Source organism: Leucopleurus acutus (assembly GCF_964270905.1).
Source record: "Leucopleurus acutus genome assembly, chromosome: 16".
NCBI lineage: Eukaryota > Metazoa > Chordata > Mammalia > Artiodactyla > Delphinidae > Leucopleurus > Leucopleurus acutus.
The window spans coordinates 63,853,449-63,873,198 of NC_139158.1; the positions used below are offsets into that span (position 1 = coordinate 63,853,449).

The window sequence follows — 19,750 nt, forward strand, 5'->3', positions numbered from 1 at the left end:
TATCTATATTTATTATATAGGATAAAGGAAGGCTCAGTGGAAGAAAACGTATGTAATTTGAATTCTGATAAATAATGGTTCTTAACTTTTTTGAGGTTCTGGATCTATTAAAAAGTCTGATGGCTATGGACTTGGTCCCCCAAAATAATGAAGAGATACATAGATATAAATTTTACATACTCTTAAGTGGACCCAAGGAGCCCTTACATGGATCAAATCTCTAGAAATACTGAAAAAGCTAGATGATTTAGGAAGGGACCTCGGAACTACAATGTCAAAATTCTGACAACTTAGAGACTTTACCTTGGTTGATTTCAGCTGCAGAAGGCCCCAAGCTCAAGCTCTTCTTCTGCTGAGCATTTTTGGCCAGAAGCGTATGCTTGTCATCATTCCCTGTATCCATCTCTGAAATGGTGACAGCCAGAATCCGGCAGAAATTAGCAAGCTGCTGCTGATCGAAATTGGATACTAAGGAACTCAGATTGGGGACTTCATCTAGTCGGATCATTTCCTACAAAAGACACAAATAAAACAATCCCCATGCTCAGTTCATTTGAGATTGAATGTGCTGCTCTTTTGCATTCCCCTAAGAATGGGGCTTGGTAGCTAGACCGCTTAGGTTCAAATCCCAGCTCCACAATTCGCAGCTGCACAACCCTAGGTAAGTCATGGAACCTAAGTCTTTGTCTGCTCTTCTGTCAAATGGGACTAATCTAATCTACCTCATAGGATTGGTTTGAGGATTAAACCCTTTGAGGACCACTATTCTTACTCTCCACCTTTGCTCATATGCCCCATTTTGCCTAAAAAAACACCTACCACTCAAGTTTTATCAATCAGAAATTGCCATAGATGTTTTCAAGACAAAATATTTCAAATATAGCTGAAGGTCCTTGTGTATCCCTACCTAGTTGCATTCACTTCATTCCCCCTCAAGACGTAACCATTATTTTGAACTCTGTTTATTATTTTTACACGTTTTCACACTTACAAATATTTCCACAAAAAATAAATGGTATTGTTCACAAACTACTATGTATAAAATAAATAAGCTACAAGGATATATTGTAGAGCACAGGGAACACAGCCAATATTTTATAACTTTAAATGGAGTATAATCTATAAAAATTTTGAATCACTATGTTGTATACCTGAAACTAATATAATACTGTAAATCAATTATACCTCAATAAAAAATAAAACAAAAATACATGGTTTTGTTCTGCATGCACAGTGTGAATGATACTTCACGGTCAACAGTGAGATTCAACTACACTGATACAAGTTAAGTCTACTTCAATCATTTCTCATTGTTTTAATTCACAATTTATTCAATCATTCTTTTTAAATATGTGTATGTTTAGGTGGACTATAATTTTTCACTATTAAACAGTGTTGTAATGAACACTCCTATAGGTGTCTCCTTGTGTACATGCCCATGTAACCAATTACCTAGAGTAAGTGATAGCAGACCTTCTCCTCTTTTCCCTTATTAGAAATATTTCCAAAGTTTCAGGTTTAGTTTCATGTTTGCTGTAAGTTTTAATAGATATCCAATACCAAGTTAAGGAATTTTCTTTCTATTCCTAGCTTTTATCATGAATGAGTACTTAATTTTATGAAATGCTTTTTGTTATTTGGTTATATTCTCATTTTCTTTCTTCCTTAATATCCACAAATGTTGTACATCACATGATCTTCTCTCCTTCTGAAACATCTTTACATTCTTCAGATAATACCTGCTACCCTTCATCCCACTAATGTACTTAACTCCCACTGGATTGGGTATTTCTCTATCACTGCACATATAACATGATCTTGTAATTATCTGTTCCTGCATCTAATTTCCCAAATAAACTGACACTGCCTTGAGTCAGGAGTGTATCTTACCTCCTTTCCAGAGCCTCAGTGCATAGACCCTGGTAGCGTAGGTCTCAGTAAATGTATACTGAACCAATGAATGATTCCTAGAAGCCCTTGTGAATCTCACTCCTATTTCTGGTTGGCTGTGGAGGGGTTATTTGGGAGTAGCTTCTTCCACCTTTGCCTTCCCAGTACACAAATGTTAGCTATTGTTATTATTGGAAACTGGGACTTCCAGCTCATCTGTTCCTTTAGCCCTGTCCAACTTAGTGTATGGGTTGCAAACCAGGTCCCGCCCCCCCCCACCCTCCAGGCCCACTTCTTTGTGTTATATTTTAATTTTTATTTAATACTTGATACAACATATGTTATAAAGCATAACAAAGTGAATAGCTATGTGTGCCTTTCCTATCACATCTCCCTTTCTCTTGGCCAGAGGTAACCACTATCCTGAATTTTGTTTATTATTGCTTTTTCATTAAAAAAAAGTTTTGTATGATTTGAGTTTGCCTATTTTTGAGCTTTGTAAAAATGATACACTATACACATGGAGGCTAAACAGTACGCTACTAAATAACCAAGAGATCACTGAAGAAATCAAAGAAGAAATTTAAAAAATACACAGAAACAAATGACAATGATAACACGACTACCCAAAACCTATGGGATGCAGCAAAAGCAGTTCTAAGTGGGAAGTTTACAGCAATTCAATCTCACCTCAAGAAACAAGAAAAACCTCAAATAAACAATCTAACCCTACACTTAAAACAACTAGAGAAAGAAGAACAAAGAAAACCCGAAGTGAGTAGAAGGAAAGAAATCATAAAGACCAGAGCAGAAATAAATGAAATAGAAAGGAATAAAACAATAGCAAAGATCAATAAAACTAAAAGCTGGTTCTTTATTCCCCAGAAGAGTTGTTTTCAAAGCAAACATTCCAAATGAATGTGGCTCTTCAAATGGAATGTCCCCATTGTGCTTGAAGTGTTTCTTCTCTGGTTGTGATTTTAAATTACAGACTCATTTGAGCTACTCCCCTTCCCCTCAGTATCTTTAGAGGAGCAGTGACTTTGTCCTTAGGTAGAGGATGTGTAATTTTGGGTGAAAGTAAATTACAATTTATTTGAGTTTATTCCAAAATCTATGTATTTGGTATTCTGGAGTAGATCAAACCAAGAGTAGATCAAACCAACAGAAAGTTTCTTGGTCTTAAAAAGGAATGATCTAATTGCTTTGGGTATTGTGATGGCTGCACACTCTGGCCACTTGAAACGTGTTAAACGTCACTGATTAAAACAGCTGGAGCATTTCTTGCCCCATTCCAGTTACGGAGCAGCATGCTGAAATCCTAACATCTCTCACTCACCTATAAGGACAACACACAGGCTGAGAGAGAACAGAAGCGGGTAGAAGACTCAGTAAGTTCAGTCCCCCTTCATCTGTTCTGCTGTTCTCCTTGCTCTCTGAGTAGACAGAGTAATGTTTCCTTTTTCCTTTTCCCAAAGAAAGGAAGGTAAGGGGGAAAGTAAATTTATGTATTTAGACCAGTCAAAAAAAAAAAAAAGCTGTTTTTTTGAGAAGATAAACAAAATTGATAAACCCTTAGCCAGATTCATCAAGAAAAAAAGGGAGAGGACGCAAATCAATAAAATTAGAAATGAAAAAGGAGAAATCACAACTGACACTGCAGACATACAAAGGATTATAAGAGACTACTACAAACTACTACAAACAACTATATGCCAATAAAATGGACAACCACATAGAAATGGACAAATTCTTGGAAAGGTAAAATTTTCCAAGACTGAACCAGGAAGAATTAGAAAATATAAACAGACCTATGACAAGTAATGAAATTGAAACCGTAATTAAAAATCTTCCCACAAACAGAAGTCCAGGACCAGATGGCTTCACAGGCGAATACTATCAAACATTTAGAGAAGAGCAAACACTGATCCTTCTCAAATACTTCCAAAAAATTGCAATGGGAGAAACACTCCCAAATTCATTCTATGAAGCCACCATCATTCTGATACCAAAACCAGAAAAAGATATCACAAAAAAAGAAAATTATAGACCTAAACAAAATACTAGCAAACAGAATCCAACAGCACATTAAAAGGATCATACACCATGATCAAGTGGGATTTATCCCAGAGATGCAAGGATTCTTTAACACACGCAAATCAATCAATGTGATACACCATATTAACAAACTGAAGAATAAAAACCATACGATCATCTCAATAGATGCAGAAAAAGTTTTCAACAAAATTCAACACCCATTTATGATAAAAACTCTCCAGAAAATGGGCATAGAGGGAACCTACCTCAACATAATAAAAGCCATATATGACAAAACCCACAGCAAGCATCATACTCAATGGTGAAAAACTGAAAGCATTTCCACTAAGATCAGGAAAAAGACAAGGATGTCCACTCTCACCACTATTATTCAACATAGTTTTGGAAGTCCTAGCCATGGCAATCAGAGAAGAAAAAGAAATAAAAGGAATACAAATTGGAAAAGAAGAAGTAAAGCTGTCACTGTTTGCAGATGACATGACACTATCCACAGAAAATCCTAAAGATGCCACCAGAAAACTAGTAGAACTAATCAATGAATCTGGTAAGGCTGAAGGATACAAAATTAATGCACAGAAATCTCCAGCATTCCTAGACACCAACAATGAAAAATCAGAAAGAGAAATTAAGGAAACACTCCCATTTACCATAGCAATAAAAAGAATAAAATACCTAGGAATAAACCTGCCTAAGGAGGAGAAAGACTTGTACTCAGAAAACTATAAAACACTGATGAAAGAAATCAAAGATGACATAAACAGATGGAGAAATATACTATTGTTCTTGGATTGGAAGAATCAATATTGTGAAAATGACTATACTACCCAAAGCAATCTACAGATTCAATGCAATCCCTATCAAACTACCAATGGCATTCTTCACAGAATTAGAACAAAAAATTTTACAATTCATATGGAAACACAAGAGACCCCAAATAGCCAAAGCATTCTTGAGAAAGAAAAACGGAGTTGGAGGAATCAGGGGCCCTGACTTCAAACTATGCCACAAAGCTACAGTAATCAAGACAGTATGGTACTGGCACAAAAACAGAAATACAGATCAATGGTACAGGATAGAATGCCCAGAGATAAACCCACACACCTATGGTCACCTAATTTATGACCAAGGAGACAAGAACAAACAATGGAGAAAAGACAGCCCCTTCAATAAATGGTGCTGGGAAAACTGGACCACTACATGTAAAAGAAAGAAATTCAAACACTCCCTAACACCATACACAAAAATAAACTCCAAATGGATTAAAGACTTAAATATAAGACCAGACACTATAAAACTCTTTGAGGAAAACATAGGAAAAACACTCTTTGACATAAACCACAGCAAGATCTTTTTTGACCCACCTCCTAGAGTAATGGAAATAAAAACAACAACAAATGGGACTTAATTAAACTTAAAAGCTTTTGCACAGCAAAGGAAACCATAAACAAGACAAAAAGACAACCCTCAGAATGGGAGAAAATATTTGCAATTTTAAATTATTAAAAAATGGACGGAATTAAAAAATAGGTGGAAGACCTAAATAGACATTTCACCAAGGAAGACATACAGAGGGCCAAAAGGCACATGAAAAGATGCTCAACATCACTAATTATTAGAGAAATGCAAATCAAAACTACAGCTATCATCTCATGCCAGACAGAATGGTCATTATCAAAAAATCTAGAAACAATAAATGCTGGAAAGGGTGTGGTGAAAAGGGAACCCTCCTGCACTATTGGTGGGAATGTAAATTGATACAACCACTATGGAAAACAGTATGGAGGTTCCTTAAAAAACTAAAAATAGGGCTTCCCTGGTGGCGCAGCGGTTGGGAGTCCGCCTGCCGGTGCAGGGGACACGGGTTTGTGCCCCGGTCCGGGAGGATCCCAGATGCCGCGGAGCAGCTGGGCCTGCGCGTCCGGAGCCTGTGCTCCGCAACGGGAGAGGCCGCAGCAGTGAGAGGCCCGCGTACCGCAAAAAAAAAAAAAAAAAAAAAAAAAAAAAAAAACTAAAAATAGAACTACCGTATGACCCAGCAATCCCACTACTGGGCATATACCCTGAGAAAACCATAATTCAAAAAGAGACACATACCACAATGTTCACTGCAGCACTATTTACAATAGCCAAGACATGGAACCAAGCTAAATGTCCATCGACAGATGAATGGATAAAGAAGATGTGGCACGTATATACAACTGAATATTACTCATCCATAAAAGGAAACAAAATTGAGTTATTTGTAGTGGGGTGGATGGACCTAGAGTCTGTCATACAGAATGAAGTAAGTTAGAAAGAGAAAAACAAATACCGTATGCTAACGAATCTAAAAAAAAAAATGGTACTGATGAACCTAGTTGCAGGACAGGAATAAAGATGTAGGCATAGAGAATGGACTTGAGGACATGGGGTGGGAGGGGGAAGCTGGGGCAAAGTGAGAGTAGCATCGACATATATACACTACCGAATGTAAAGTAATTAGCTAGTGGGAAGCAGCAGCATAGCACAGGGAGATCAGCTCGGTGCTTTGCGATGACCTAGAGGGTGGGATAGGGAGGATGGGAGGGAGACGTAAGAGGGAGGAGATATGGGGACATATGTATGCATATGGCTGATTCACTTTGGTGTACAGCAGAAACTAACACAATATTATGAAGCAATTATACTCCAATAAAGATCTATTTTTAAAAAAGATATACTATATACAATCTTCTGCAACTGACTTCTATCAATAATTTCTATGGGGCTTCCCTGGTGGCACAGTGGTTGAGAGTCCGCCTGCCGATGCAGGGGATATGGGTTTGTGCCCCGGTCGGGGAAGATCCCACATGCCGTGGAGCGGCTGCGCCGGTGAGCCATGGCTGATGAGCCTGCGCGGCCGGAGCCTGTGCTCCGCAACGGGAGAGGCCACAACAGTAAGAGCCCTGCGTACCACAAAAAATAAAAAAATAATTTCTATGATTTAGCTATGTTGTCGCCTATAGCAACAGTCATTGTATAATATCCCATTGTGTGAATAGAGGACATTTATCCATTTTCCTGTTGATGGATCAGAGACCTGGTTTCAGTTTTTTGCCCTTAACCAATAATGCCATAACCTTTCTTATGTGTTTCTTGATGCACATGTGCAGAAGTTTTTCTGAGGCAGTGGCTTCCAAACCATTCTGACAATGTCCAAGAATAAAAAATAAAATTTCCATCACAACACAGTAAATATACACAGGTGAATGTATGTGTATAAATATGAAACAAAAACTTAAACAATACCCTTACACAATACATTTTGATCTTTTCTATTTAGCTGGTAGATCCACTGAATTCATTTCACACCCTCCTGGCTTCAATTTAGTGTTTTTATTTCTAAGAATCACTGTTCTGGAATTGAGCTTCCCCACGAGTGTGCCTGGTCATAGGTTACAGGTTACCCAGGCCACAGGTCAGTGCTTCCTTAGGTGCTGGGTCACAGGGTATGCCCACGTTCAACTAGAAAACAAAATAGATATATTCTGCTGATATAAAAAGGTATCAGCAGTAATGTAGGTGTTTCCAGTGATACACATTCTCGAGCTCTCTCACTGTGGTCTTATCTGCATTTTCCTGATTATCAGTGAAGTTAAGCATCTTCTTTTTATGGATCATTTGTTTCTCCTCTGTAAAATGCTTGCTCCTATCATTGCCCATTTTTCTACTGGGCCATTTGTCTTTTCCTTGCTGATTCACAAGAATTCATGATAAATGCTGTTGTTGTTTTGGGGGTTATTTTGGTTGTTGCTTTTGTTTGTTTGTTGGCCGTGCCACACTACATGCGGGATCTTAGTTCCCTGACCAAGCATCGAACCCATGCTCCCTGCAGTGGAAGCCCAGAGTCTCAACCACTGGACCACCAGAGAATTCCCCATGATAAATTCTGAATACCAATCTTTTGTTAGTTGCATGGGTTGCAAATATCTTTTCCCAGTTTGTGGCTTGTGTTCCCACTTTCTTATGGTGTCTATCCCCCTTTCAAACTGCACTAAGGTACCCGTAATGTCTAGCAGAACTCATCACTATTTTTGGCAACACAGAAAGGTATGAGAGGGAGGAAGAGGGCATGAGGGACAAGCAGGAAAAGTTATGAAGGAGGAATCCTAGAGTCTTATGCTAAGACTGCCAGGGAGTCTGGAGTTTCCGCCCTGGAAGCCCCTTCTCACACACTGGTGCATACAATTACTGGAAAAATAACAAAGCCTTTTCATCAAAGGGCACAAAGGGTCTGTCTGGGGCCTGCACACATCTCCAATGTTTTCCTACAGACAATGGGTCACTTGTGCATCTTCTGCCTGGGCAATAACAAGCAGAGCCTGGGGAAAGTGCCAGCAGAAACACAGAAATGAAAGCTGGGGTCACCACAATGCACATGGGTACTCTTTTCACTGCAATAGAAAATCTAAGAGGCTGCTCCTACCTCCTCGGTAGTAAAAGGAAGGAATCTGCAAACCTGCAACTGACGTGGAGGCATGGGACAAGGACTTGGGGAAGTAAGCCAGGTCCTAACAAGCATTACACCAAAAATCTAATATAGTGATTCTCTAACATGCCTATAGATCTGTTGGGGGGGGGCGCGGTCTGTGAATTCTCGATGACAAATATTTAATTTAGTGCTTTCACTTCGATCATAGTCCTTTAGTTTTTGTTTTTTAAAGCATATCCTGGATCATTTGAATGTCCATCTTATGACCAACTGGCAGGATTTCAGTGCTCATATTTGTTATTTCCTATGTTGGTGTCAATTAAACTTTGTTGAAAACTAATGAGAAAAAATAGAGGTGAACGTAATAAGTGAAAGTCAAACATCCTCACAAGAAAGCTTCACAACAGTTCAAATATAGAAAAGTGGTAGGAGAATGGAGTTATTATACAGCATACAGCACTAGAGCTATGCTAAAAAGATCTTGCACCATAATAATTGAGGGACAATTTGATTTCAGCAAAGTAACATTAGCTAACACATTAAATTCACAAAGTCAATCTGAGCTTTTGAGTTTTATAAGTAGTTTGATTTCAATCTATTTGTTTAGGTTTTATAATCATTTAAGATCTATTAGTATAAGTAGTATAACCTAGTGAATATACTTAAGTAACACAAAAAAATAATTTTAACACTAGGAGTATGGCAGAGTTTTTCTTTAAAGGAGTTCTGTACATTATTCAGGTTTGAGAATCCAACTGTCTGAGGCACTCTCCTCCACCTGGTCATTCACCTGCTAGAGGATACAGCTCACCTTTTTAACACCCAAAATATCTTCAATGAGGGTTGCTGTCTGTAAGAATGTCTTCTTACTCGTCATCAGTGTAAACAGGAAGATCACAAAGTCATTCTTTTCTGCCAAACGCTTTGTAACCCCTTCCGTCTATCGCAAGGGAGAAGAAGAGAAAAAGCAGAATAGGTTATAACCCCAAAATAAAATATGAAGGGCAAAATATCCATTCCAGACACTGGAAAAGCAATTCCACGCTACATCAGGAACTGTTAGCTGAGCCCTTAATTCCCTAAAACTATATATAAAACACTGTGTACAAATGTATTTTTATGGGGAGGAGTTTTTAAATAATATCCATCATAGGTTTTTAACCTAGTACCTAAATCAAGAGCTATAAGCCAGCACCCAGTAGGCTAAGTTTTATTTGGCCAGCAATACCTTTTAAATTTTGACTTTAAGTCTTCAGATAGGATACGCTTACTCCAGTTAGTCACAATTTGCACAAGTCCCCACTCCAAAACAGGCAACTTCAAACGTTTCTTGTTTTCTGCCTGATCCTTGGAGGCACTGGTGTTTGCAACTCTAAAAGCCCTAGGTTTCCATCTAACCTGGGTTTAAGCCAGATCAGCACAAAGTTGGACCATATCATCCTATGTTCTTTACGTTTTTGTTTCTTCTTTCTTTGCTTTCCTTTTCTTTTTCTTTCCTTTTCTTTCTCTCCTTTTCTTTCTTTCTTTCCCTTTCCTTCCTTCCTTCCTTCCCTTTCTTTCCTTTCCCTTCCTTCCTTTTTTTAACTGAACTGTGTTTTGCTGGAATATTATTAACATTAGGTGTCATTATTAACGAACAGCCTCATTAAGACTGCCTCATAAGACTATTAACTACATGGAAGCTGACAATGATGGAGTCATTACATCACACATATATCATCTTTTTTTATAAGAACAATTTCTTACTGGCCTTAGTTATAAGAATAATTGTACACTACCTGAACAATCAGTTTATTTTTATCTCACGGGTCTGTCTGTGCTTACCTGTGCCACTAGCTACATGTGGCTACTGAGCACTTGAAACGTGGCTAGTCTGAACTGAGATGTGCTCTGAAAGTAAAAAACACACTGGATTTTGAAACCTTAATACAAAAAAAAGGAATTATATCCCATTAATAATTACTTATATTGATGACATGTTGGAATAACATTCTTGATATACTGTGCTAAATAAAATACATCATTAGGGCTTCCCTGGTGGCACAGTGGTTGAGAGTCTGCCTGCCGATGCAGGGGACACGGGTTCGTGCCCCGGTCCGGGAAGATCCCACATGCCGCAAAGCGGCTGAGCCTGCGCGTCTGGAGCCTGTGCTCCGCAACGGGAGAGGCCACAACAGTGAGAGGCCCGCGTACAGCAAAAAAAAAAAAAAAAAATCATTAAAATTAACTTCACCTATTTCTTCCTACTTCTTTTCTTACTTTCTAAAAAACGTGGCTACAAGGAAATTGAAAATAACCTTAGTATGGTGGGGTGATGGGTTATTTCACTTGTTTTCGGAGTCTTTTTATATTATACTCTAATATTCTTGAGAGACTGGTATAATACATTCTTATACTTTTTAAAATGTGATACACAGAAGCAAACACAAAATACCATATATAGCCTAATCAGTGACTAAAAGTGCAGGTTTATTACACTAAGATTGCATTAGCCTTTTTGGTGACAATAGTTTTTGCTGAATCCTTTTGAACTTACTGACAGTTTAGGCCCCTAAACTATTTTTCATTTGTATGTCCCTAAGACATATCTCCCTTGCTCAGGACCTCAGCATTAATTTTTTTTTTTTTTTTTTTTTGTGGTACGCGGGCCTCTCACTGCTGTGGCCTCTCCCATTGCGGAGCACAGGCTCCGGACGGGCAGGCTCAGCGGCCATGGCTCACGGGCGCAGCCGCTCCGCGGCATGTGGGATCTTCCCAGACCGGGGCACAAACCCGCGTCTCCTGCATCGGCAGGCGGACTCTCAACCACTGCGCCACCAGGGAAGCCCTCAGCATTAATTTCTTATTTGTTTATTTAGAGTTATGTCCAAAGCTTTACATTATCCCTTTTCAATTCTTTTTATTCAAACAGCCTATCATTTATGTTGTCAAGGTTTTTGTGGATGCTGATTTTTATCTTAAGATATCAATCCTGGAGCTTCCCTGGTGGCGCAGTGGTTGAGAGTTTGCCTGCCAATGCTGGGGACACGGGTTCGAGCCCTGGTCCAGGAAGATCCCACATGCTGCGGAGCAACTAAGCCCACGCGCCAGAACTGCTGAGCCTGCATTCTGGAGCCCATGAGCCACAACTACTGAGCTCACGTGCCACAACTACTGAAGCCCATGCGCCTAGAGCCTGTGCTCTGCAACAAGAGAAGGCACCGCAGTGAGAAGCCCACGCACCACAACCAAGAGTAGCCCCTGCTCAACGCAACTAGAGAAAGCCCGCGCACAGCAACAAAGACCCAATGCAGCCAAAAAAAAAAAGAAAAAAAAAAGATATCAATCCTGAACTAATAAATATGCTATTCCTAAAGGTAAAATAAAATAACCTAAGTGTTATATTTCTGTTGCATAGCAATGTTATGGATGCTGAACTTTGTGTTAAGTGTTGAAACATATTTCCCTATTTGTGTTGGTTGCTAAGAAGCTTAAACCCAAATTTTTTTTTTTTTTTTTTTAATGGAGGCTGAGAAGTCCCTTGATATGCCATCTGCAAGTTGGAGAACCAGGAAAACTGGTGATGAAATTCAGTCAGAGACAGAAGGCCTGAGAATCAGAACCAACAGTGTAAGTCCCTGTTGGAGCCAAAGGCCCAAGAACCAGGAACTCCAAGTCCGAGGGCAGGGGAAGACGGATGTCTCAGCTCGGGCAGAGAGTGAATTCGCCCAACCTCCCCACCTTTTTGCTCTATTCAGGGCCTCAATGGATTGGATGGTGGTCACCCACATTGGTGAGGGCATCTACTGATTCAAATGCTAATCTCTTCCAGAGACACCCTCACAGACACACCCAGAAAAAAAATGTTTAACCAGATATCTGGGTGTCCCTTAGCTCAGTCAAGTTTACACATATGAACAAATGTTCATAGTAGCATTATTCTTTTTTTTTTGATGTGGACCATTTTTAAAGTGTTTATTGAATTTGTTACAATATTGCTTCTGTTTTATTTATTTTTTGAATTTTATTTTATTTTTTTATACAGCAGGTTCTTATTAGTTATCCATTTTATACATATTAGTGTATACATGTCAATCCCAATCTCCCAATTCATCCCACCACCACCACCCCGCCCGCCACTTTCCCCCCGTGGTGTCCATACGTTTGTTCTCTACATCTGTGTCTCTATTTCTGCCCTGCAAACCAGTTCATCTGTACCATTTTTCTAGGTTCCACATATATGCGTTAATATATGATATCAGCTTAAACCCAAATTTGTACCCCATCCGCGATACAGATGATTTTATGTTCAGCCCAATTCCTGGATACCTACTTCTAAATTTATAATATTGGTAGATCTTACATACTCCTAACGATGCCCGAAATCTTTTTTTGAATGAGGCAAGAAATGAAATGGAATTAAATGTTCCTTTGTGCTTTCATTGCATAGAGGTTTCACTTCTACAACAGCATTTGTTTCATTCTGCTGTATTTGATTCACTCTTTACAGCTTAGCACATGTGTTCCCAAAAGACAGGTACTGGGTCTTACAAAAATTAACATTTGTATATTGCTTTACAAAGTGCTTTCACATCTATCATCTCATTTAAATCCCACAACAACCCTATGATGTATGATTACCAACTACACTCTACTAAGATAAGAAACTAAAGCACAGGGAGGAGAATTAATAAGCATGAAGCCAAGAGCTAGAACCCCAAACCAAGTTCTAGCACTAAGTGCTATGCTCTTTCCACCAAATTGCTTCTTTTATTCACCATTCTTTCCCACTCAGTGATCAACCTAGTTGGATGTCCTGATCAACACATGGTGGGTCTTCTGGGTTTTCTAACAATAAAAATGAAGGAGTAGGTACAATAGAGTTTAAAGGAATCCTAAAAGGTCACAGGCACTCTTTCAATGCTTGTATCCATTTAACAAGTTTTTTGTTCAGTCTGTGCTTGGACACCTCCAGGGCTAGAGGAGTTCAGTACCTGCTGAAGCAGCCATGGCTCAATTAATATGAAATTTTGCCATCCATAATTTCTACCTGTTGGTTATGGTTCTCAGGCACATATCAGTCCAATTCTCCAATGTCTGAAGATAGCTGTCATGTCTACCACCCCATTCAAATCTTCCCTCCTCGAGCACTGCAGATGTGGCAGGGAGAAAAATGAGGCCCTGATGGCAGGCATACTTACACAGACACAGGTATTATATAAGATGCTCAAACAGTCCTTGGACATTTCATCACTTACTGAAAGTGAAAGGGGAATAACTGGTTATTTTTCTCATTGGAAAGATAGTGTAACAGAATTAAATTTTTGAACATAGAATTGTTCCTCATAATCCCCTCCAAGATGATTATTTTCCTTTTAGCATACCTCCTTCCAGTCCTTATTCACCAAAGAGTTTCATGGTGCCTGCGTCAGAGCCTACAAACCAATTTGTACACTGCTTTTTGGTTTGATATAGTATTATGCTTATTATGTCCCATAGTCTTTATAATTTCAACCTGTTGTGGTGTTATCACTTAGTAAGCCATGTTCCTTTATAGCTTGATTAGAATTATATCTAGGGTTTTAAAAATTTTGCTATTTAAATAGACTAGAAATAAACAACATAACATATAGTCCTTTTATGCTTGTGTTGAACTGGTTCCCTAAGATACAGTTCCAAAAGCAGAATTACGAGAATCCAAAGTAATTGGATTGATGTTATAAATTTCCACTGAAAATTCTACTAGCAGCAAACAAGGATGTCATTTTTACTACAGACTCAACGTGTTTTGTTCTGTTGTTATTTACGTTGGGTACCAATAAAGAACTAGTTACTTCTCTGTGAGCAGGAACAGGAGAGTACGACAAAAAGGAAACTAAATTTTCAAGTCCTCAAAACTGGGAGATGATAAAATTGAGTATGAACCATGGATAAAGTGTTTTGTTTGGCATTACTTTTATTTTTAAAAACTGTTTGCATTAATTCCTATGCTGCCACAAACTCTAAAATGTTAGGCTTCCTTCCAAGATCCCAGTGGGCAGCCCTGCCAAGCTAGCTTGACCAGAAGGGTTATCTGACATAATCTTGAGATAATGCAGATGTCCTGTATCCCTCATCACCACTTTTCAACCTATGGGGGCTTCTGGTTTATTTATTTCATGACTTCAGAGCAGGTTGGAACACCAAATCAGTATATCTCAGTACTTCTAGACCTTTCATTTTCAAAGGGAACTGGAATTCACTCATTCATCAAATATTTATTCAGCATCCACTCTAGAGCAGATACAGAATATACAGTGGTTAGCGAAAAAAAAAAAAAAGACAAAGCCTCATGGAACTTATAAATCTAGTGGGGGAAGAGAGAATAAATAAGTACACCAACAAGTAATTACAAGATGCTACCTGCTATGAGGGTAGAGGACATGAAGACCAATTTAGATAGGATACAAAGCTGCGACATAAAAGATGAATATGAATCCTCTTAACCACTACTACACATACAAACAAGGCCTTACATAATATGTCATGTTGATGTTGGGAGGAAAAGTTTTTAATTAAAAAAAAAGTGATATTTGTAGTAGAGCATTCATCAGATGTTAACTGATCTCTGGCTTTTAATGCCAAAGTAAGTGTACTTACTCACTTTTTTAAATTATCAACTGACTACCTAAGAATAATATTTGCAACATGTGTAAGTTATAGAGAATAATAATAGAATAATACCCATATACCTACCACCCAGTCCAAGAAATAATGTGCTACCCTAAACACAAATAAATTACACATTCTGGTAATGACTGAACTTTTCACAAAGAGCTTATATCACTTTTATAACAACAAAAACAAGACAATAATTAAAAAATAAAACAAATGATCTTACCAGGCTTTTCCTTACTCTCTCAATTAACTATATGAGAAATAAGAATTTGCAAAGAAAACATAAAAGCTGAAACCAAGGACTATTAGAAACTACAAAGATGCAATTCTTTTAGTAGTTTTCACACTTTTTCTTTTAAAGCACTAGGCTTATATTTCTACCAAGTATAAAATAAAGAGAGCTGCTTAGTTAGGGGCGGAGAGTGTCCTACAGCCGAACATAAGGCATGTCCTCATTGTTAAGAGTTAGGAAGGGAAAGAAGAGAAACTCCTGGGAATTACCATCATAACAGCAGGTTAGGAAATGAGTACCAGTGGCTGATAAGTATACTTACTTTTCAGTTTCTGTCCCCGAATAGAGATTGTAGGCCTCATAAGAATTTCTACAAGGAGCTATAAAAAAAAATTGGATAAAAGCTTCAAAATTCAAAGCACAACTTACAAAACAGTCTTTGCCATGACAACTCATGGCCCAAATATCTGTCAGGGTACTGCAAGACCCTCTTGGTCCCAACACAGGCAGAAGGCAGTGAAGTTCAGGGAAATGAGCACTGTACCAAGAGTCAGGAAACCTGGGTTCTAGTTGCAGCTCAGCCACCTATTCCCCATGTAAACTCGGGCAAGTCAGTGTCCCTCCATGGCCTTGGCTCTCATTTTTAAAAATAAGAATGTTAGATTAGTTAATCTCTGGGGTCCAACGTGGCTTTAATTTTTTTAAAGCTGCAGAACATTTTCACTATGATTCCTCTTTTGCTTTTAGAATATTTGTGTTCTTTTTATAAACATAAGTTTATAAAAAGAATCACAAAAGGTATACCATAAACTGTTAATACTGATTTCTACAGGGGGCTGGGGAGTATATGCATTCATTTTTCATTTTACATACTTGTAATACAACACATAATTCTGTTTAAACTGTTTACAATAAATATGCATTTAAAAACCCATTCTGTTGAAACAAAGGACAGTTTATAATGATAAAAGGGTCAATCCATCGGGACGATATAACAATTATAAACATATATGCATCTAACAACAGAACCTCAAAATACATGAAGCAAAAGCTGACAGAACCGAAGGAGACAATTCAAAAATAATAGCTGGATAATACCCTACTTTCAATAATGGATAGACAATGAGGTAATACCAAAAATATAGAAGACTTGAACACTATAAACCAACAAGCTCTGACAGCTATAAAGCATTCTGCCCAGCAACAGCAGAATACACATTCTACTCAAGCACACATGGAATACACACACACACACACACACACACACACACACACACACACACACACACACAGAGGAATACTACTCAGCCATAAAAAAGAATGAAATTTTGCCATCTGCAGCAACATGGATGGACTTGGAGGACATTATGCTAAATGAAATAAGTCAGACAGAGAAAGACAAACACTGTATATCACTTGTATGTGGAATCTAAAAAAGTAAAACACAATAGTGACTATAATAAAAAAGAAGCAGACTCACAGATACAGAGAACAAACTAGTGGCTACCAGTCGGTGGGGGGCAATATAAAGGTGAGAGAGTGGGAGGTACAAACTAGTAAGTCTAAGATAGCCTACAAGGATGTATTGTACAACATGGGGGATACAGCCAATATTTTACAATAACTATAAACAAAGCATAACCTTTAAAAATTGTGAATCACTATATTGTACAACAACTATACTTCAATAAAAATGCAAAAAATAAATTTCGCTTAAAAGAAAAAAAGGGAATTATCTCAAACCAATAACCTAATCTTTCACTTCAATTCACTGGAAAAAGAGGTGCAACACAAAGCCAAAGCAAGCAGAAGAAAAGTAATAAGGATTAGAATGGAAACTAATTTAGCAGAGAATAGAAAATAACAAGAGAATATCAACGAGATCACCATTGACCTTATAGAAAACAAGACCTACCTTCCTCCTGATGAATACTTTTAACTATTATATATAAAGCCACACTAAGCATCTTTGTATACAAAGCCTTATCTCATTTTGACTTACGTCTTCATGAGAGATTCCCATAAATGGAAACAACAGGGCAAAATGAGTAATGATCTTTAAGGTTTTGAAGCATACTACACAAATGCTTTTGAAAAGAGATGCCCCACTTTTCACAGTCATCCAAGAAAAGTATAAGATATTCATCTGCATAGGTTATTATATTTAAAATAAATTCTCTTGAAATAGAGGATGGACTATGTCAATGAATAAATTAAAAGTCCCTGAATGCCAAGTGATGGATCATACCTGGGCCACAGACATAATTCATGTGGTCTACATCTACTGAAAAGCTGGGAGATTCTACATAAGAATCTATATTTCCTACATCCCTGAGGGCAAAGGTCAATAGGAACGGAAGCCATTTCCCCATAAAAGCAGGCATGCACTCTCCAGTTCATCCTAGTCCCTGAAGTCATTTAATTTATGCAGATCTCCATTTTTTTTCTTTTTTTTTTTTATAAATTTATTTATTTGGCTGCACTGGGTCTTAGCTGCCACATGCGGGATCTTCATTGCAGCATGTGGGATCTAGTTCCCCGACCAGGGATGAACCTGGGCACCCTGCACTGGGAATGTGGACTCTTAACCGCTGGACCAGCAGGGAAGTCCCAGAGAGACATACCTGTTACTTTGTACCTTAAAAAAAAGAGGATATATATATATATATATATATATATTTTTAATTTTATTAATTTAATTAATTTATTTATTTTTGGTTGTGCCGGGTCTTAGTTGCGGCATGCATGTGGAATCTAGTTCCCTGACCAGGGAACAAGCCCGCGTCCCCTGCACTGGGAGGCGAATTCCTAACCACTGCGCCACCAGATCAATTTACATAAATCAATTATTCTAGTGTAAAAGCTTTGGTGCTTCAATATATGTGAATACCACTGAGCTTCTAAAGATGAAAATTCTGGGGACTTCCCTGGGGGTCCAGCAGTTAAGACTCCACCTTCCAATGCAGGGGGTGTGGGTTCAATCCCTGGCTGAGGAAGATCCCACCTGCCACGTGGCCAAAAAAAAAAAACTAGGCCTGTAGTGATAGTTACTCTGTAACTCTGTAAATACAACAAAAATCATTGAATTGTACAAGTAAAGCAAGTGAACTGTACGGTATGTAAGCTATAACTCAGTAAAAATTTTTTAAAAATCATAAAAAAGATGAAAATTCTGAAATGTTTGCTATAAATTGTAAAATGTTTCCTACCTCCCATTTCAAGAGTTAAATTCCCAAGCCATTAAGTAGCAGTAGTAATAATAAACAACTTACATCAACACCTCCAAACAAATCAAAAATATAAGTATTTGGATAAGTGGTTTCTTGGGTAAGTTTCCTCTCTTCAGTAACAAATGCCATAGCCTCCATGGAGAGAAGAGGAGAAATTTCCTAGTGAAAAAGGATACAGAAAGACATTCAGTTTAGCATCCAACACAAACCACACACCAAAACACCAGTTTGCATTTTAGTCACAACTTGAACTCCCATGAGGTCGAAGACAATGAACCATAAAAAAAAATCTTACAGAAAAGCTGATACAATAAAAGTTGTTGTAATAGTAGTAATAGCTAACTTATTAAATGCTTATTATGTACCAGGCATGGTTCTAAGTACTTCATCTATTACCTATTTTAATCCTCACAACCCAATGATATAATAGTAATTTATCAGCCCAATTTTACAGATAAGGAGACTGAGACACAAAGAAGTTGTCAATGTCATACAGGGTATGTGACAGAGTCAGGACTTAAACCTAGGAAGTCTGGCTCCTGAGTCTGTGCTTACAAAAGAAAGCAGAACTATTTGGGGTGAAACAGGAGATAGGATAGGAAGAATATAATAGGGCCCTACTCGTTATGCTCCCTTCTCAGGAACCTCGAGGGAAGATGGAACACAGTGGGCTAGAGCAGCAGTTCTCACACAGTGATGAGCATCAGAATCATCTGAAGGGCTTGTTAAAACCCAGACTGCTGGGTCCCACCTGCAGTTTCTGATTTAATAGGTCTGGGGTGGGGCCTGAGAATGTGCATTCATAGTAAGTCTCCAAGTGATGCTGATGTTGGTCCAGGTACCACACATCAAGAAAAAGCAAAAAAAAAAGAAAAAGAAAAAGCAGAACCCTCTCTTATGGATAACCTATTATATGCCAAGCACTGGGTTTCTATACTTTAGCCCATTTAATCTTTAAAACAATTCAGTGAAGTGAGTGTAGTTTTACAGGTGAAAAACAAAATCACAAAGTTGTACAAGATCACATAATTAGTAAGTGACTGAACTACTTTCTCTGGGTTTCATTTCTCTCATTTATAAAACTAGAATGTAAATCTGCTGGCAACATGGTACAATGGAAACTGGTTTCAGGAGTAAGACAAATCTGGGCTCACAGCAATAATAGCCACGTGACTTTGGGCAGGTATGCTGAGTCTGTTTTCTCAACTGAAAAAAGGAACGGAGAAGACATCTGGATTTGCCTGCTCAGTATCT

The 19,750-nt window shown here is 38.2% G+C and overlaps 1 protein-coding gene across 3 annotated transcripts in view; it reads right to left on the bottom strand.

The window, feature by feature from the left end:
• The window catches only part of TRPC4AP (transient receptor potential cation channel subfamily C member 4 associated protein), a 78,586-nt gene that overhangs the window by 33,236 nt on the left and 25,600 nt on the right, over window positions 1–19,750 (bottom strand). For all 3 annotated transcript variants that reach the window (XM_082856758.1, XM_082856757.1, XM_082856756.1), the window contains exons 3-7: window positions 18,539–18,655; window positions 15,589–15,646; window positions 13,579–13,634; window positions 9,210–9,338; window positions 304–511 (exon numbers count right to left, since the gene is read on the bottom strand). In XM_082856758.1, the coding sequence (XP_082712884.1) occupies window positions 304–511; window positions 9,210–9,338; window positions 13,579–13,634; window positions 15,589–15,646; window positions 18,539–18,655 (568 nt within the window). The remainder of the gene's footprint in view (window positions 1–303; window positions 512–9,209; window positions 9,339–13,578; window positions 13,635–15,588; window positions 15,647–18,538; window positions 18,656–19,750) is intronic.